A 21,280-nucleotide genomic window follows, 5' to 3' on the forward strand; every position below is an offset into this window, starting at 1 on the left:
AGGTTTTTTCCCCTAGCACTGATCTAGAATACTTTATCTGAGCACAAAGAGTGGTTTAAAAGATAGCTATTTGGTAGGCAGGATATTCTGAACACAATTTATCTAATGTAACCAGTAGCAACATTTAGTAAAAAAACATGAAATAAAACACACTGCAAATGTGCACTTATTCTTTCAAAGAAAATTGCAAGATTACATTGAAAACTAGCAGATGAAGTTCAGCTAAGAAATGTACCAAATGGAAATTCATTTAAAAAGAAGTTTTGGGTCTTGTAGATCAAATTTGAATAATGGTTATTGAAAAGCAGAAAGTTCTGTAACCCTTAGGGCCAAAAGATAGCAGTTCTGCAATTTAAGTGCAAATTGCAATTCCAAGTGTCCAGACTAAATTAATTCCTAAGAAAATTTGTATAGCAGATCTGTGTCTGTTTTTTCAAATCTAATGGTTTTTATATTTAAAAAAATACTGTCAATTTAAAAGGATGTCTGAGGGAGAGTAAGAAGGATACTTTTATCTGCTTCATTCTCATTCAGACATGACTAAAAGATATCCATTTCCTTAAAGGGAAAGCAGATGGTAAGACTTCAAGCTAGGACAAAAGTAAGTGTGGCGTAATTCACATCTTAAAAAGCTCTCACTACAATAAATAAATAAAATAAAATAAAATGCTGGCACATTCTGGTTCATATACTGTTGCTGTAGCAAATAAACATGTAATTATGATCAACTCAATGATTCTTTGCTTTTACTCTGTAATCCTTGTGCGTAATAAAATAGTTTTATTGAAAGTCCAAGTTAGATGCTATTCTTTTACACTGAACACGTTATGTGTTACAGTGTGCTTCTGAGTTCAGGAGTTGGCAAAAGACCTTTCTGGATTTGGAAGATTACTTTTGGGATTCTAATGAACTATATGGATGTGATCCTCAAAGTGAATTCCCATTTAGATCAATTACCCATATGATTTTACCGTAGACATCTGAAATGTCTCTTCCATTGTCACAAGAGAGACATAGCTTGACTGTTTCCACTATATTGATATGGTGCCAAAACAATGATAGGTGATTTAGAGATAATGTTCCTGCACCAAAGAACTTACAGTCTAAGTAGACAATGTATGGACGAGAGAGTGAGAACTGCAACAAGTAGCAAAAAGGATAAAGACGCAAATGTTTAGCAAACTGAAGTAGTGCATAGTGGCCTCAAAAATTCCAATTTCAAATACACTTCAGATTAATAATTAAGTGTAAGCACTTTTCTCGTGAACTTTCAGGCTACTGAACTGAATAAGCTGAGTGCAGTTTTCCTTTAATTAGAACAAGTTTGACATCCAAATTTTATGGTTTAGTGTAGAATAAGCAAGTACAATAAACACAATGGTATGGATTTTAAGCTTTCAGTGTGCTAATTAGGCAGAGAAACATTAAGACTTGAATACTGGGGAAGAGTGAAGATGCAATTAGCTGTGATTTAATGAGCTGTGTAACATAAGTGACAGGCTATGTAACTTTACAGCCACAATTTCCTGACTAGATGAACTCTTAAACACTGCAATACTAAGCCCTAACCCCAAGGCAAATTAACCTCTCTAATGTAACTCTTCAGAGGTGATCAACAACATTCCAACACTGGCCTACAAAGTTTTCAGGGATCAACACAATATCTTGGCAACAGGAAATGCCTATGGTTTCATAGTAATCTTAGCTCCAATTAGAGCAAGCACCATTTTCCACTCTAGCCTCAACATTTTTCAGTTCATGATAATATAGTTTATTAGCTATATATAATATAGCAGTTCATCTGCTGAAAAGAGAATCTTCTAAGTAGCCACCATAAATGGATTTCAATGTCTAGGGCATCCAACAATCAGCAGTCACAGCAAATAAAGTTTGGATGGCAAGAAGGGTGCATCTACAAAGAACACCTATTTAAAAACATCTCATACAAACTGGAAGCATGAACCTTGAAAGAAAGCAAATCTCAGCACTGGAAAAATGATATTTGTAGCATTCACAAACATCAAGAAAAAAGTATTCTGGTTAAAGCATAAGCCTGGGAATCAAGAAATTGGGGTGGGGAGGGGAAGAGAGAGAGAGAGAGAGAGAGAATCTTTCATCTGTCTTGCCACTGCCTTCCATGCACAATCTCTCTGCCTCCCACACCCAATCTGAAAGTGGGGAAAAACTACCACCACTGAAATAAGGAGTAGTTAACACTTACGAGGGGCTATGAGATTCTTGGATGAGGGGCACTACTGAATTACTACTGCTCTCAGAAATAAGCTAAATTAATGTTGCCCACAGAATCTTAATTCTGCCTCCTTGGATATATGAATTACGATAGCCTATACTTGTATGGTTACATACAGTTTCCTTCTGCAGACCCCCGGCCTCATTCAGTGCACAGACTGGACAATGCACAGCAGGATAGGAGTCATGCAGACCTGTGCTTTATTTTTGGCCATATTCTATTTGTAGTTACCACAGGATAAATATGAATTTATGCTGCTGTTCAACTGACCACATCTAAGCCCTCTGTAGAGCAGAATGTGTAATGAATGATATTGTGCAATTAAAGAACATAGTCATGCACATGAGGTAGAACTAAGACCATGTATGCAGCCTTGGTTTTGGCATTTCCTGGGCTTTAAGTGTTCCTTTCAATATAATTTTTCATATGAACACAAAGTAATGGAAGCAGCATGGTCCAGTGGATGAGACACCAAACTGGAATTCAGTAAAGCTACATTCTATTTATTACTCTACCACTGAGTAGCCGCAGGACCTTGGCCATGTCACAACATCTCTGCTTTAGTTTCCTCAACTGCAAAATGAGGGCAATCATGCTTGCGCACCTTTGCAAGTGCTTTCAGACCAATGGATGAAACGGATACTATGTAGATGCAGTAGTCCTTTCCTGGAGAGGGGACAGAGAGCTTTTACAGGGAAAGTAGCTTTTTGCAGTGCAATTCGTTATGCAAGGGGATAGGGGCATATGTAGATTCTGACATTTAAAATTCTTACACTAAACTTTGACCTTTTTCATTCATATTTTCCTCCTTGTAGTACAACAGCTTCCCAGAGCTACATATTCACCAAAATGAAAGTTAATTATTTACTTTATTCCTATTTATTTGCATATCTGTACTCAAGTGCACTCATAAGCACTGCATCCTCTGCAAAATGGCTCTATTAAAAGAATGGTGGACAACATCCAAATATGACAAATGATTTCAACAGCCACCTGATGTCCCAATTGCATAAATCAAGATGGGAAGCGAAGACCAGAGAATGAAATGCCAGTAACCATAATATCTAATCCTTCCCAAATAACTGCTGCAACAGGCAAAAAGACAGTTTGCCAAGAGACCAGAGAGTCAAAAGTAGTCCACCATAATTCTTTGACACACAAACACCAGGTTCAGATGATTCAGAGCCACTGCGACACCATGAGACAAGCATGATTTGCCTCTTATGCAACATAGCAACTGTGCTACACTGTATCTTGATTATCCTATCCCTCTGCCAATATCAACAAGTGATATCAGTGTAATCTTCAAAATCTTGCTTAACAGGACAATTCACTAAATGACTCACTCTAAGAAGCTTCCATCTCATCCAGTGATAGGGTTTTGAAAAATAGAGTGTACAGTGCATCTCTTATTTTAATTAAGAAAACAGCAGCCAACATCTTGAAGACCATATATGCATGCGTTAGTTCCTGAGGTCTTTCCCTGGTTTCATAAAGAACAATAGAGCCAATGTTATAGGAGAGTACTGAAAGAAAGCCAAGTTGCACGTATGCCATGTTTTACTTGCTGTCTGAACCTGTTGGTATAATATTTCCTTAAAAGTGACAAGATAAAACATCTTCTGGCAAAAGCTTGATAGAAGTCTGTAAACATTTCAGTAAAGTTCTTAGGCAGCTGCAAGAGGAGGAAAAAGGTTACCCAAATTAAAGCAAGGCATCTTGATAAAATCCCACTATTTGGAAGCAGTGTGAGGAATTAGAGCCAAAAATCCAAATGCATAGACAAGCATGTGTGCACACACACAAATCAAATGCTTGTCCAGTTTGCAAGTAGTGAAAATATTTTAGATAAGATTTTGCAGCCTTTGTCTTTGGTAAAAAATAGGAAACAGCAGTCAAAACCCTTTTCAGTCTTCTGGAACATACTAAATATCTGAGAAGAATCTGAAAAGAGGAAACAGCAAGAGATTTATGAGGTTCTGCTTCCCATGAGAACCCATTCTACTTTACCAGTCTGAGCTGTAAGCTGTTCTAGCCAAGAGCCTTCCCAATGCATTTGAACTACCCCTCTTGTAATAGCAATCTATCAAAATAAACATGTTGACAGAAATTACTCATCTGGTGTTCCAGCAGGAATATAGTATGCATAGAAAGCGTCCATTTAGAATCACTCACTTTGCTTTCTCTCCACTTTTTACCAGTAATTCCAGTAGTCCTTCTGAAGCAAGAATTATATCGAAGAAGGGATTTTTTCCCAGAAAACCTTTTGTACATTACTGTAATCATGTTGCATTCCTATGTAATAAAGAAATATGTACATTGCTAATACTCCAGACTTCTACAGAGATCCTCTGGCATCTCATTTTCTAAAAGAATATCACACTTCAACAACCTTAACTCTGCCCTGTTTTGATGCCATGCAGTAAGCATACAATTAGTGTTATCTTTTAGTGTTCTTATTCACAGATTAAACTGATTTTTTAAAAAGGAAGATTTTTTTTTCTATTTCTATTGGCTATTTCCCTCCCTGTGTCCCTATAGGGCAGAGTTAAGGTTGTTTGAAAATACATATTTTTTTAAGTTGAACCTGAACTCTGAATTTCATGTAATACTTGTTTCTTATATAATTATATCACTATAAAATTTTAACTGAAATTACTGATATATTCACAACCTTAACTCCAATTTAATGTAATTTTTGTGGGAATTCCTTTGTTTTTAGAATTAAATATTTCATACTTGTAGAATCCTAAAGAAAATGCTACAATGTGCTATTTAATTATTTAAAGGTATGTAGCATGAACATTACAACCTTTTTCTCCTTGAATTGTAACTTTCATGGTCTGATTCACCAGTAAGCTCTGGTGCTGCACCCCAGTCTAGAGAAGCACAAAGCAGCCAAAACATACTGGCTAGTTTCCCTAGCTCCTGACCTCCACATTCCCCACCCACTAAAACTGCACTTTTCCCACCAGTTTTGCCTGTCCTGCTCTTCCTGTTGAGTAGCTCTTATGCAACAGATCATTTTGTTTTGCTTAAGAAATGTAAGATCAGTTATGTAACCACAAGTGCTGCTTCTGCAAAAGAGTTATAGGAGGTAGGCATACAACTAAAGGAAAAAGGAAGCAAACAACTTTAGGTTTGGTTTAATGGCAAACCGTCTGAAGGTTAGTTGAGACACCCAGATATCCTTCAGAAAATAGAAATTCAGGCCAAGTGAAAGGAACAAGACATGGCAGGAAAAACAGAAGATGGGATTTAAGAGAGAAAGAAGGAATTTGAAGAGCAAATAGCTAAGGAGCTAATGAATGATAAAAGTACTGTAATGTATAAAAAACTGGCCGAGAGGTAGAAAACAAGGAGTAAGAATGAACAGCCTGTTTTCAGTATGAAAAAAAATCATAGTGGAGCACCCCAGAGACAGATAAAGGAAGCAGTGCTGAATCTACACATTAGTGATCCAGAAGAGGGATGAAGAGTGAGGTGGAAAAATTTCCCCAAGGATACAAAAATTATTACTTAGTTGAGACTGAAGAAAATTGAGGAACTTCAGAGAGAACACACACAACTAGGCAACCAGGCAGCATTAACAGGTGAAATTCAGTTTTGACAAATGGAAAATAAAGCATATTGTGCTAGGTTCTAAATTAGTTGTAACCACTAACACCTGTTGGGTATCACTGTGGCCAACTCAATGAAAACATCTGCTAAATGGACAGCAACTGTCAAACAGGTAAATAAAGTATATATTATATAAAGAATAAGATAGAAAGTATTGAAATCATTATATAATCAATTGTATACCTTGAATACTGTGTTAAGTTCCTAAGAGATATATAGCAAAAAACAGAGCCACAGATGAGCAAAATACATAAGACATGACAAACTTTCAGAGGAGAGATTTAAAAACTGAGATAAACTCACAAGTTTTGTAACAAGTGCTTCTTACCTCAGACGACTGAGTTGAGTAAAATAACTACTGTAATTTCATAACAAGAAATCTGCACTTTTTTCTGAGCTCACATCCCTTGGCATCACAGCTACATTTACGAATCCTGGCCCAGATCCTGGGATGCCATGAAACTGTTTTGCTCCCAACATCGCAAATGTGGCCAGAGCTCACCTATGCAACACTGATCCCTGGCTGCCATATTGCAGCTTCAGAGCAGCCTTCAAATCTGATATATTAGGCCAGAGGACTGAACCCAGTACATGACTCGCCCAGGACTGAGGAACATAAAGGCCACCTTTTCACTCTGACCTCTCCCAAACTACACTGGGCCATCCCCCTCAGCCATAATGGATGATCTGGGCCCTCGACTTTTCAATAGGCTAGACAGAGCATTAAAAGCTTGATTTTAATGTTTTTTTCAAATCAGATTATTAGTTATTAATGCCACATAGTTAAACCATTATCGTTTTTCTTTTGACAAAGAATAGAGTGGATGCTACAAATAATGGTACAAAATTCTTGATACAATTCCAAGAGTCCAGTGGGAAAACACCAGGTATGTAGCTCTTAATCTTTACGTTATTATGCTCTGTTAAAGACCAGCTGGTCCCATTCCCATCACTACAAGTACCACATGGCATTCTTTTTCCTTCACATATGCCCCACAACAAATTATGATGTGTTAACCCCCAACTGTATTTCTAAGTGTATTGCTATTTGCTCACTTTATGACAATTCAGCCATGTCAGAGCTCAGATAGTTGAGCAACTACCAAGACACAATTTTGTTTACCAAAAATTGACTGCTACAACTTTCATCTATTCATTCCTGATACCAAGCTATTTTTGATTCTTCCAATGGGCTACCAGCACTAGATAGTCTATAAACTGCCTGCAAAAGTGGGTGGGTTACACTCTGAAGTGATAATAGCATCTGAGCTTTAGCTCAGACCCCAGGATGGACCAGTTAGCTTGGGCTGAAAGCACCAAACTCAGGTCTGAGGTTTGTGTGTACACACCAGAGCAGGTTAGGGGTAAGAGCCTGGGTTAATTCTGTAGTGAAGATATACCTCCAGAGTAGGAAGTTAGAAGCTATTACTTTCTTACCCTGTAGTTATCCATAATTACAGCCAACCATGGCTTTACTGTCTTCATCACATCTTCAAGCAAATGCTTCTCAACTGTAGACCCATCATGAAAGGTAAGATTTCCCACATGGATAGCTTTCCTCACTTCTGAGAGTGATAAAAATGCTCCAAAATATTCCTGGTCAGCAGGCTCCTGTTACAAGGAAAAATTTGGATGGGGAAAACTGCATTAAACAAACAAAACTGTATGCATACATTACTCAGTTTACACCTCTGCAGCTCTGCATCCGAGCATGCAAAGTGCCACATAAAGGAGGAAAGTGTTTACTGATGCCACAATTTCAATTTTAACTTTGAACTACTGAAATAATTTGACATGGTTGATTGTATTCGTTTCAGACGAGGGAACACCTTACTTCCCTCTCTCTTGCAAAAGGCCTAGGAAAATTTCACTTTCTTACAGAACACAGGAGAGAAGCAAGAGATTTTTCAAGGCTATGAAATTGTTATGGCTGAAATAGCAGAGCCACAATCATATCTCACTGCTTACCTACAGCAACGAGGTCTGTGGCACCTTATAGACTAACAGACGTATTGGAGCATAAGCTTTTGTGGGTGAATACCCACTTCGTCAGAGGCATGTAGTGGAAATATCCAGAGGCAGGTATAAATATGCAAGCAAGAATCAGGCTAGAGATAATGAGGTTAGTTCAATCAGGGAGGATGAGGCCCTCTTCTAGCAGTTGAGGTGTGAACACCAAGGGAGGAGAAACTGCTTTTGTAGTTGGCTAGCCAATCTCAGTCTTTGTTTAATCCTGAGCTGATCCCCTCTGATACTTGCTTTACTACAGTAAGCTACATGGAATGTTCAGAAATCACATGCCTTTAAAAAAAATAGTTACCAGGCTTTTGGGGGACTGAATGCATTATACCCTGAATTGGCCATTTCCATAAAATATTTTTGCATGCAAGCATCTCACATTGTACCAAAACCAGCATGCACAAGAGAGAATGATAGTTTTCTCCTTTCTTGGATAGTTCCATTCAGAGCATCAGCTTCTTCCCACAATCTTGAAACTAATCATCTTCATAGGTATATCAGTTCAAGTACAGAATCAAGTCTGAATATCAGAAATGCCGAGAAACTGATTAGCAATTTTCAGCAGTGTGACCACATACATCAAGATCAAAACCCCTGACCCCTGCCAACTCTTGTTTATTCAAGACATTAGCCAGGTAGTCCACTGCTACTCTAAAATAAGCTACAATAAAGGGGAAGGTCCCCCCCCCCCTTCTTGAGCATAAAGAGAAAACGGAGGGGGAGGTCTAAACTGACTTATTACCAGATATTTTAGATGCCACACTGTTCTATTTCTGCTGTATATGGAAAGGAATTCAACTCCCATCAGAGATCATGTTCTATTACCAAACATGATCAGGCTTGAAATTATGAAATACATGGCAGCTCTCTAATATTGCAAAGTGCATTCTACAAAAGATGGCTTACAGACCAAGTGTTTAGCTGATCAAGGCCTTACTCAGTTAAAGTATTTAAGTGCTTAACTTTAAGCATGTGAATATTTTCTTTGAAGTCAGTGGGACAACTCATACTTTGAGCTAAGCATGTGCTTAGGTATGTGGGTAGACTGGCACTAAATTACATTTAAACACACCTTTACTACATTCAGGCAATTTCCTAACACTGACATACAGAATAAGACATTTGCTTATGTTAGACAGTAAATTTCTTTTGTTTTGGGACTTCTGGTTATTGCAATAGTAAGTTTACCTGGCACTGCAAAAAGTTCATGTAGTTGCTACATCCTGTAACATTCTGAGTGTAGGAAGAACTTGTTTCATCACCATTCAATAGAGTATCAAATATCTGGAGGGAGACACCAAGATAAACATATTTATTTAAAGTACAAAACACAAAATCAAAACTGCTTCTCAATTAAACTTGCTCTTTATGTCATGTTCTTAATGAAGTTTAAATATGAATTTAATTCCATGTATTAATATTAGAAAGCTATTTAAGTTTCCAAAGCTAAAGCCACAATTATAAGAGAACAGAATATTTTTCAGTCAATTTCTGAAATATACTTTCATGGTTCATAAATCTAAATTTGTCCCTAAATAATCTAAATATCTTTACAGTCTACACTTTTGTCTATGTATATTGCAAAGGGAAGTCCAAAGGTTTTTCATCATCAAATGGATAAGAATATACTGCTATGGTGGGAAAGGGGTAGCTCAGTGGTTTGAGCATTGGCCTGCTAAACCCAGGGTTATAATCCTTGAAGAGGCCATTTAGGGATCTGTCTGGGGATTGGTCCTGCTTTGAGCAGGGATTGGACTAGACGACCTCCAGAGGTCCCTTCCAACCCTGATATTCTATGTTATGCAGTGTATGGGCTTGTCTGTCTCTATTTATGATTACCTGTACATTTATTTATGGCTTCTAAACATCAATTTTACTTTGCTATCTGATTATTTCAGATTGGAATATGGGTTACATCTGAAAACCGCTCAAATCTCATGCTGGGACAGATGCATTCTACCTTCTCATTTAGTGTGTCATACATTTATCCTCCACAGACGGCACTGGCTTCCAGTTGGTTTCTGGGTACAATTCAAGGTGTTTCTTTGAAATATTAAGCTCTCTATAGCTTTACCACTTTAGGCGGCTGGAGTCTTCAGACCAACTGCCCCTGATTTATGTGCCCACGATCAGAGCGTTCTCAGAGAGGCCTTCTGATTTGGAATATGCCCCTTACCTTGATTCAACAATTTGAGTCTGTTGTCCATCTAGTCACTCAATGGTGGGTGGGTGGGACGGTGGGTTGATTGGAAAGGGTCTTTAGGTTTTGAAGCTTAATGAGCTTTATTATTAACTCTGTGATATTATCAACAATTAAAAAGATATGACAAGAACGTTGAATAAAATAAGATCTTTTGCCTAAAAACCATTTTAGTCCCATTAGCTATAAAAAAGAAATTAGAACCCTGGGAATTTTGCAATCCAGATCCTTATCAGATTATTCTTGAGGCTTGTTCTAACTCCCATTAAAAATCCACAGAAAGACCTTAAATACTTAGCTTGAACCTTTTAATAAAAAGGTTTAGCCACTTCAACATGCATTCTTATGCAAAGTAAAGCTATTTTCTGTCTTAGAAGAATATACTGAAGAGTTAATTAAAATGCTACAAGATTCACATGTGCAGAACAAGAACTCCTGCTCCACTCCAACAGAAAAGAATTTGAACTATTATTTTATAAATCATGTTGGCATCCTTCTGCTGTGTTATAAAAATAATTGTCATGTCATATTGACTAACTATCATAAGCTTTGAATTAAAATTAATTTTAATATTTTATCAAACAAGAGTTAATCATAAGTGCTGAATTACTGTTTGCATGAAGGATACACTACAGAAGCAAAATTATTCTTGACTTTGGAAGGTTTTTTTTAAAAAAATCAGGTTTGAAATCTATACCAACTGAAAGTTATCCTTAAGAAATGCATTTCTTTGAAATGTGCCACTTTGTCATTTAACTTTTGTATTTTTCCTTCTCAGAAATTCAAGTTGGGTGGAAGTATAATTTATTCTAGTGATATACTGTAAACACATTTATCATTACATCTATTACAAAATGTTCAGTCCTTCACTTTTGCTCCCACATCCAGTCCTTCACGCTAACTCATTTTTAAAAGATCAAAGTTAAAGCTTGTTTCAACAATCAAAGACAGGCTCAAAACCAGTTTACAACATCTCACATTTCTCCCAAATTACTAGTGTCACAAATAAGGTCACTTAAGATGGCAGCCAGCAGCAACAGGCTCAAAGATATATTCATGAGATGTGTTTATAACAAACATCTGCCCTGAACAAACAGGTACTGGTACTCTTAAAGTGATTGTAATAACGGTTGTAGTAACTTGTATTCCTTGTATAGATACAATATGCAAGTGGAATATGCAGAAATGTTTCAAACATAGTGAAGTGGATTGGTTAAATCTCTTCTTTCATTTTGGGAGTTGACATGTTTCTTCATTTTCACTGAGACGAAAATTAATGGGCCAGATACCCAGCTGGTGTAAATCAGCTTCATGGCCTAATAACTTTGTACTGCAAGGTTACAAAAGCTATCTTCAAAGTTTATTTTCCCTATGACAAATACACATGCTTATGTGACACCCTGTTATTCAACATATTTAGTTTATCTGTATTATGGCATGAATACAAAATTCACATGCCCCTTTATCCCACAATGGAAATGGATGGTATGGAGAACCTCATAGGACCAGGTCTTATCCTGGCCCTATTGACATCATCCCTAGAAATCCAGAAGTCAGTGGGGCCAGGGCTTCAGATTAGAACTGTTTGAGTAGCTTACTTGTTGGGTTTGAAGAGTAAACAATCGGCCTCTGATGTGTTGAAGAAACCTTATCCTCTAGGCTAAGATAAAGGACCTTATAAATATTATGATTCAAGCATTTTATTTTTGTGGGGTTGAGAAAAAGGTTCACACTTTTATATTTGGCACATTTTCTGGCATGATGGACACTGTTAGTAGACATTGTGCCAGTTTCCCCACACGGTGTTCTTCGTTCATGGGCCAGGTATACCGAGCAAAGCTAGCTGATTCTGAATGGTGATATGGCAAATTTCCACTAGTCACAAGTTTGAAATTGGAAACTCTAGTAACTACGTAGTGCAAGACTTCCACAGCTGGGTACCTAATCTAGGCTCCTAAATCCATATTTAGCCACCAAAATAGAAGGGTTGTTTACTTTCAGAAGTGCTTAACAATCCCTCCCACTGAAATCAAGGGAGCTGCGGGTGTTCATCTTCAAGTGTCAGGCCACTTCTATTTACATGCCTAAATATTGATCATAGTGCTTAACTATCAATCTTAGGTACTTATGTGGCCCTCGGTATTGTAGTGTCTGAGTATCCCAGGAATAATCCACTGCCAACCTACTTACCCAACCTCTGGGGAGATCTTTTCCCTAAAAATGTAACCATTTTCTTATTTTAATTTTGCAAACATTGTGAGAAGTGTTATCTGTATATTAAAAGTGTCTAACCAGAAAATATCTACATCATAAATATGATGCATATTCTCCCATTATAATGCTTAAATTATAAAAAAGAAAAGTTACCTATTTAAAAAACACAATAGAGATTATAAACTCAGAAGAGTTACTATAATGCACTTCCAATGAGTTACTTCGTGTAGAGAAAATGTCTGAGTGCCGTAATCTTGGATACCACCACGTTTTGCAACATGGGAATCCATGAGCCACTAAGCAATATTCCTTGCAGACACCAATTAACTGCATCTATTAAATGCAGCCACTAGTTTTGAATTTAAAAGGTTTAACAGCATGTTCAAATATATGCAGCAGCTCTCTAGACAGCATTTCTTCTAAGTTCCATGGGTAAGTTAAACCTTCAGGGCATACAAGCATTTAGTTAAAGAAACAAAAACAGTTAATGAAAGACAGGACTGTATAAACATATTCTAAAGCCCCTCTGTTTTAAATGAGGCCAAAACAAATTCTATGGACAGCCCTTTTCTTTCCTTTCATTCCCTCCTCCCTCTCCCCCACTCTGCCATGTTATAATGGGCACCTTCTCCAGCATCAAACTTCTGATCTTCATTATGCTTCTTTCTGACCCCTTACTCAGTTCAGATGGTTTTAATTGCTAAAGGCCAACCTGGGGGCCTCTGATACGTACTTCAAAGGCTTTCATCCACTTCTTCTGCTGGATATAAATTACTCCCAGGTCAGTCTGCTGCTGGACATACTCCCTCTGCTTCTCATCCACCAAGCCAATTTGGTACAGGAATTGTGCATAGCCACCCAGCATCTACCAGACAAGCACACAAGAAAGGAAGCTGATAGGTTAGGAAAGCATGTTTTACTTTTCCAAGATTGCCTTTTTAAAATTCTAAATCAGTCACTGAATTCAACTGAGTAAAATTTTTTTTTTTTTAAAAGTGATCTAGTAACTTGATGTTTGGAAACATTTGGCAAATATTAAAGGTTTAAAGCCATTAGGAAGTCACTTGGGAAACAACTACCTTTTATCTAGACAGGACTGTAATATGAGAAAAGTACTCCATTTAATTAAGTACAAAAAGAATAGAAAAAATATGTAAAGTTTACCATTTCAGGGTCACAGAAACCATCACCAATAGCAACTCCTTTGAAGTTGATCTTAACTTTGGCTTTGGAACTATGGGTATGGATGTAGTAGCCAATAGCAGGCACATACTTCCCTGCATAAGACTGGAGAGAATGGAATGGTAGGTGATTCAGTTTGAAATAATATTACTTTATTGTGCATTGCACCTTGAGTATTTCTACATTAGACAAACTAACAATATTTTATTTTGCTTTCATAGAGTTACTGCAGGTTTCCATTTTTTATTTTCTACCCCTCACTGATATGCAGCTAATTTATTCCTGATGAACACACAGTTTAAATAAATTCATTATCAAAAGTGATTGAAGACATTAAGGTTGAAATAGTCAGACACCTAAGGGGTTGGAATCACCTGTCCATTTATTTATAATGGAAAATGCACATCCAAATCCCATAGAAATCCCACCCTAAAATAGTTTGGCTAATGATCTCATACCTGACACTGGTCAGGTTTATCCTTGGGTTGGACTGGGCTGGTACAAGGTGGTAGGTAACATGCTAATATAGACGTTAACTCAGAGGGCCATTTAAGATTGTTAATACTGATGTTTAAAGTTTTAAGGCTTGATATACACTTAAATTGTATAGGCACAGCTATATCAATCAGGGATGTGATTTTTTTTTTTTTTTAAAACCAACATAGCTCTGCCAGTAAAAGCTTTAGGGTAGAGGTAGTTATACTGGTGTATCACAGTACATGTGCCAGTTCAATGAAATGGCATAAGCTATACTGGTGTAAGCATTTTCATATCAATATAATTACAACTACACCACAGGATTTTCCTGGTATAACTTTACCAGCGTAGTGTAGACAAGGTCACAGATTTACACTATTTACTGAGGGTACGTCTACACTACGGGACTATTCCGAATTTGCATAAACCGGTTTTGTAAAACAGATTGTATAAAATCGAGTGCGCGCGGCCACACTAAACACATTAAATCGGTGGTGTGCGTCCACGGTCCGAGGCTAGCATAGACTTCTGGAGCGTTGCACTGTGGGCAGCTATTCGGTAGCTATCCCATAGTTCCCGCAGCCTCCCCCGCCTCTTGGAATTTCCGGGTTGAGATCCCAGTGCCTGATGGGGCAAAAATCATTGCCACGGGTGGTTCTGGGTAAATGTCGTCAGTCACTCCTTCCTCTGGGAAAGCAACGGCAGACAAGCATTTCGCGCCTTTTTTCCCTGGATTGCCCTGGCAGATGCCATAGCATGGCAATCATGGAGCCTGTTTTGCCTTTTGTGACTGTCACCGTATGTGTACTAGATGCTGCTGACAGAGGCGATTCAGCAGCGCTACACAGCAGCATGCTTTTGCTTTTGCATGACAGCAGAGATGGTTACCAGCCATACTGCACCATCTACCAATCCATAAATTGGTAAAAAGATGATCATGGCTACCAGTCGTTTTGCACCATTTGCTGCTGTCATAAGTGCCCCTGGCTGCTCTTAGCCAGGGGCGCAAAAGCCAAAATTGGGAATGACTCCCAGAGTCAATCCCTCCTTTTTGGTATCTAAAAATAGAATCAGTCCTGCCTAGAATATGGGCAAGTGTACTAGAGAACCACTGTATCAGAGAGCACAGCTGCTCTGTGTCAGATCCTGCTGAAATTATGAGCTGTATGCTATTCACAGGGGGTGCTCCTGCAACAACCCCACCTGTTGATTCCGTTCTTCCCCCAGCCTTCCTGGGCTACTGTAGCATTGTCCCCCCACTTGTGTGATGAAGTAATAAAGAATGCAGGAATAAGACACACTGACTTGTTAGTGAGAAATGAGTGGAAGGCAGCCTCCAGCTGCTATGATAGTCCAGACAGGACAGTAAGGAGCCCAGCATCCCTCTGCTAGTCCAGGGGCAATTGAATCTTTTTTTTACACATGAAGGGTGGGGGCTGACAGAGCTCAGCCCCCTGTTGCTATGATGACGATGGTTATCAGCCATACTGCACCATCTACCAGGAAAAATTAGGGCCAGGCGCCCTTGATCGACCTGACGGATGCTAGTCAGCATGGTTACCAGCCCTTTTGCACTGCCCCATGTGCCAATAGGCTGATGATGAGGACGGGTACCAGTCGTTTTGCACCATCAGCCACCCATGGCGGGGGGGGGAGCAAGGATGTTGGTGTTCAGTGCTGCAACATCGCGTCTATCTGCAGCATTCAGTAAAGATAGGGTGACGTAAAAGAGTCAAGAGAGGATTGTTTTCCCTTTCACTTCTGGGGGTGGGTGGGGAGGTGCGTAAATTGCCGAGCTATGCCCTGACCCACCGCGGACACTGCCAAGAATGCAAATGCTTTTCAGAGAGACTGCAGGAACTGTGGGATAGCTTGAGTCCTCCAGTCCATGAGCGTCCATTTGATTCCTTGGCTTTCCGTTACGCTTGTCACGCAGCAGTGCGCTGAGTCCCTGCTATGGCGTCTGTCTGGAGATTTTTTTTTAAATGTTTTTTAATTCATCTTCTGTAACGGAGCGCTGATAGAACAGATTTGCCTGCCCTTACAGCGATCACGTCCGCATGGTCCATGCGGGAGCTTTCTTTATTTTGATTTTTAACTGCATCGCCACACTTGCTGATCGGAGCTCCACGCTGGGCAAACAGGAAATATTCAAAAGTTCGCGGGGCTTTTCCTGTCTACCTGGCCACTGCATCCGAGTTCAGATTGCTGTCCAGAGCGGTCAGTGGTGCACTGTGGGATACCGCCTGGAGGCCAATACCGTCGATCTGCGGCCACACTAACCCTAATCCGATATGGTAATACTGATATTAGCCCTACTCCTCTCGTTAGGGAGGAGTACAGAAACCGGTTTAAAGAGCCCTTTATTCCGATATAAAGGGCCTCTTAGTGTGGACGGGTGTGGCGTTAAATCGGTTTAATGCTCCTAAAACCGGTTTAAACGCGTAGTGTAGACCAGGCTTGAGAGTGACGTCTCATTTGGTGCCACAAGCAGGCCGTGTTTGGGAGACCTACTTTCTCTTTCAAGAAGAAACCAAGGACAAGGATTCCAGCAGAACCATTGGTCATACTCAAGCCCCATCAAGGAAGAGTCAAGCTGCTAGCCCAGTAGAGTTCATAGCATGCACAATCATACTTTGAAACTCTGCACAATCTACTGTGAGGGGCATCTCATTTTGGAGAGTCACAAATGGCTTGTCTTGTAGGTGGAGCATGGAAGAATTCCACAGTTCTTTTCCTCCCAATCTGACCCCTGGATTCATCTGACAGGGATGCACTGCCAATAGGCTCAATCATAATTAGATTAAAATAGACACCAATCATAGAGCAACTGCGAAATCTGTCTCGATCATAAACTCTGATTCCAAGTAGGGACTCAGTGACAATACCTTTAGGAAAGGTATACATGTCTAATAATAATTCCTGGTACTCTAACTACTCTTTCCCCTGCCCTCTCCCAGACCTTCCATCAAAAGCATATAGATGTTCAGAATAGTGTGAGGACTCTAAATCATGTTAGACTCATCTCTAGGTTTAAACAATAATTAGCATCATCAGCTGCAAAAAAGAAAGCCTTTTGCCTTCAGCTTGCTAATAACCTCATCCCTTCCTCTCAGACAAGAATCTGATCACAAATTGGGGCTGACACTGGAAGCAATGCAAAAGCAGTAGCCTTCCCCTTCAGGCAAAAATATCACCCACTGGCTTCAATCTATTCTGTCTCTCAAAGCCTGATCACCAAAGCCCATCACCAAGTATTGTACATCAGCTATTCTATCTTCAACCATGACCTGGCAAGGCTCCTCCGTGACAACACAACAGACAAAGCAATGGACTAAGAAGATACTTTCTCTGTTGAAGGAGTTTGGTTGTGGAACAAGCATTTAGAGGCAAGGCTAAACTGGAATCTGGCCACCGTTAAGGCATGCTTTATGGCCTTCTTTTGGAAGAAGCTTTTCAACTATAGCAAGATTGTACGGGTATATTTAATGTCAGAAAGCTAGGGAAGGAGAAGAACAGAAGAGCTCATGAAGAACAAGCAAAAATTTAAATTCTATCCTACCTTCAGAGGAAGGAAGAGACAGAATGTCTCTCAAATCTAGGAATGTATTAGTCGGAAGTTTACTTATTCATATAAACCTAACTCTACAAGTTCCTATAGCGCAATTTCAGTCCATATTTTATAATCTACCTATTTCATACCACTATAAGTTACAGTGGTAACATATTTGTATAGTGCCAGAAGGGTGTACAATGCTCTGCAGGCAAATGAGACAAGGTCCCTGATCCAGCAAGACTGAAATCTAATTTATGCTAACCCAATGAAACTGACAGCACATGGTAAGTAATGGGGTAGGCAAGTGGACTGACAGTATCTTCATTTTTCCACAGAGAGCAGACTTCATGTTTTACTTCATGAAAAACACTTGTTTAAGTGTCCTCGGTGTCTTAGGCTGTATGTATTCACCTATTCCTATGAAAACTGGAAAACAGACCATCCCGAAGCGCAAAGGATAATAATACTAGCCTTCCTGAGGATAGTGTCAGGCACGGTCTCACCCACACTATCCTGTAATTTTTTTTTTAACATAAACTTCTGCAGATTTATTATGCCCCTGCCAATTGTTATTAGCAAAGAAATGGCTTTCCCAGCTAAGAAGTCAAGCTGGAATCTGCCCCTTCAGAGACAAAGTAGTTGCAGAGAACAAAACTATAATGAAAACTATGTCCTCTGAGCAGAATTGCACATGAATTAGCAGTTACTATTGCTAGAGGATTTACTCTGCCACAGTTCTTAGATATATAGTTAGTTACCATGCTGTCTATTTGTATTTTACTAGACAAAAGAGCTGTCCCTAAATATTACCTACCTACATAATGGAATTCTTTAAAAAAAGACAGCCCGTGGGCCATAACTTGAATTACACCAATGCAAATCCTTGCATGGACACCAATCTGCTTAAATCTGGTTAGATCACTTTAGCTTGCCCCCGTAACAAGGGCAAGCTTAACTAAATTGGCTTAAATATAATACTTGTAGTCAAAGAGGTTCAAATTTATGTGTAGGCCAAGGGTGAAATCTTGGCTCTATTCAACTAAATGGGAGTTTCGCCATTGACTTCAGACAAGCCAGGATTTCACCTCAGACCTTTAAGACCAAACAGACAGTGAGGAAAATGGTGGGGTGGGGGAGAGCCAGGAGAGAGAGATGTAATTAAAAATAGAGAAATGTTAGACAGAGAAATGTATAACTTTACAGCTTTATAATCTGAAAAGCCACATTGTCAACAAAGTTTGGGCCCAGACTATTTGGCATGAAATGTCACTCAAATTCTTCAATTAAAAGTTAAATGAAGCAGACATAATAGCTACCACATTGCTTCTTCTAGAAGGACCATTAAAATACATTGTGCTTGTTTATTGAAAAGCCAGATGGACTGTGCTCCTCCTGCTGGCTGAATAGTGAATGGCTCCCAGAGCTATAATCTATATCAGGGGTCGGCAACCTTTCAGAAGTGGTGTGCCGAGTCTTCATTTATTCACTCTAATTTAAGGTTTTGCATGCCAGTAATACATTTTAATGTTTTAGAAGGTCTCTTTCTATAAGTCTATAATATATAACTAAACTATTGTTGTATGTAAAGTAAATAAGGATTTTAAAATATTTAAGAAGCTTCATTTAAAATTAAATTAAAATGCAGAGCCCCCCGGACTTGTGGCCAGGACCCAGGCAGTGTGAGTGCCACTGAAAATCAGCTCATGTGCCGCCTTCGGCACCCGTGCCATAGGTTTCCTACCCCTGATCTATATACAGGGCCGGCTCCAGGCACCAGCCCAGCAAGCAGCTGCTTGGGGCGGCCAACAGTGAGGGGCGGCACATCCAGGTCTTCGGTGGCGGGTCCCTCACTCCCTCTTGGAGTGAAGGACCTGCCGCCGAATTGTCGACGAAGACTAAAGCGGTGGCAGTAAAGCTGCAGATCACGACTGCGGCTTTTTTTCTTTTTTTTCCTACCTGCTTGGGGCGGCAAAAACCCTAGAGCCAGCCCTGTCTATATACCAAGGGTTCTCAACTTTTTTTCTTTCTGAGACACCCCCCCTCCCATGCTACAACAACTGTTTTTCTATATATAAAACCCAGGGCCAGTGTTAGAGGGTAGCAAGCTGGGCAATTGCCTGGAGCCCCATTGGTCAGGCTTCGACTGCAGCTTCAGGGGTTTCAGCCCCACGCGTTGGGGCTTTGGCTTTCTGCCCTGGGCCCCGGCGAGTCTAACGCTGGCCCTGCTTGGGGCCCCCCGTGAAACCTGCTCATGGCCCCCCAGGGGGCCCTGGGCCCCTGGTTGATAACCACTGCTATAGACCATATAGCCTGCCAACAGATTTGTGCCCCCAAAGAGAACCTTTGGAAAAAAATACAGTTCAGAGAAGAGTAAAAAACAAACAAACAAGCCAATGTACTGTCTGGTTTAGGCCCCCACATATTATTTACTACTGAATTACAGCAGCATTTACAGGGCACAACTGAGATCAAGACCACTACCCCATTTACATACAGTCCCTCCCCTGAAGAGCATTCAATCTAAACAAACAAGAAAATATTGTTTAAGTGTTTTCCCCATAGAGAATTTCTCTAAACTTATGTTGCCAACAGATTTGTTTGAAATATCCCCTTTTCAATGTGGTGCGTGTGTGAATGACTGCATGTTCAGAAGCACATGGCTTGCAAAAGCCCTAAAAGCACTCTCTGCTCTGTGCATGCCTAAACAGACAAGAAAAGGAACCAGGAGAGACCCATCTGATTGTGGTTCATTTGAAGGTTGATTTGTTATAGCACAGTGTTTCTCAAACTGGGGCACCGCTTGTGCAGGGAAAGCCCCTGGCAGGCCGGGCCGGTTTGTTTACCTGTCCCATCTGCAGGTCTGGCCGATTGCGGCTCCCACGGGCCGCGGTTTGCCGCTGCAGGCCAATGGGAGCTGCTAGAAGCGGGAGCCAGTATGTCCCTCGGCCCGCGCTGCTTCCAACAGCTTCCATTGGCCCAGAGCAGCGAACCGCGGCCAGTGGGAGCCGTGATCGGCCGCACCTGGAGACGGGGCAGGTAAACAAACCGGCTCAGTCTGCCAGGGGCTTTCCCTACACAAGTGGCGACCCCAGTTTGAGAAACACGGTTATAGCACAAGACTAAGTTTGGTTTTCTGTATTCCTTTTCCCCCACTAATGAAAATAGCTTCCCATGACCCTTTTTAACTTTTATCCCATTATTCCTATACCTCTTAAGCCCAGGCCTTTCTTTTACTTTTTTTTAAAGCAAGACTAATTGAAGCGTGATATGTTTATTTTCTCTTATGAAGTTACTGTAAAAAGGGCAACGCCAGCACTTTTAGTGAAAATAAACTGTAAAGATTCTGCGGCCTGCAATGCACAGGAGGTCAAACTATATGATCACGATGGTCCCTTCTGACTTTAAAGTCTATGAGTCTATGAGAATATGGGAATTTTAGAAGTTATTGGCAATTTTTTACAAGTAGATTCACGTATTATATTTTAAAAATAAAATTGCAAGTTTCCCTTAAATGCCAAAAAATATTACAGCAACCAACAACTAACTTATCCTAAGGCATGACTGTTCCAAGCAAAATTGGTGTCTCCAGAGATAAGCACTTAGCTTTTTTCTATAATGCCAATGACTATAAAGTAGTCCAGTAACTCCACCATTCATTTAGTACCATTTTCAAAAGGGCTATAACTTCAAAATTAAATGAGCAAAAATTGAAGTATTCATGTAAGTTGCACTTCCGTGAAGTTTTAGGCATCCAGATACT

At 39.8% G+C, this 21,280-nt stretch overlaps 1 protein-coding gene across 7 annotated transcripts in view; it reads right to left on the reverse strand.

Moving 5' to 3' along the window:
- The window catches only part of CPVL (carboxypeptidase vitellogenic like), a 94,403-nt gene that overhangs the window by 34,166 nt on the left and 38,957 nt on the right, over positions 1–21,280 (reverse strand). For all 7 annotated transcript variants that reach the window (XM_039528024.1, XM_039528025.1, XM_039528026.1 and 4 more), the window contains 4 exons: positions 13,470–13,592; positions 13,039–13,170; positions 9,080–9,175; positions 7,310–7,483 (listed from right to left, as the gene is read on the reverse strand). In XM_039528024.1, coding sequence (XP_039383958.1) covers positions 7,310–7,483; positions 9,080–9,175; positions 13,039–13,170; positions 13,470–13,592 — 525 coding nt within the window. The remainder of the gene's footprint in view (positions 1–7,309; positions 7,484–9,079; positions 9,176–13,038; positions 13,171–13,469; positions 13,593–21,280) is intronic.

This window comes from Mauremys reevesii, linkage group 2 (genome assembly GCF_016161935.1).
Source record: "Mauremys reevesii isolate NIE-2019 linkage group 2, ASM1616193v1, whole genome shotgun sequence".
Classification (NCBI taxonomy): Eukaryota; Metazoa; Chordata; order Testudines; family Geoemydidae; genus Mauremys; species Mauremys reevesii.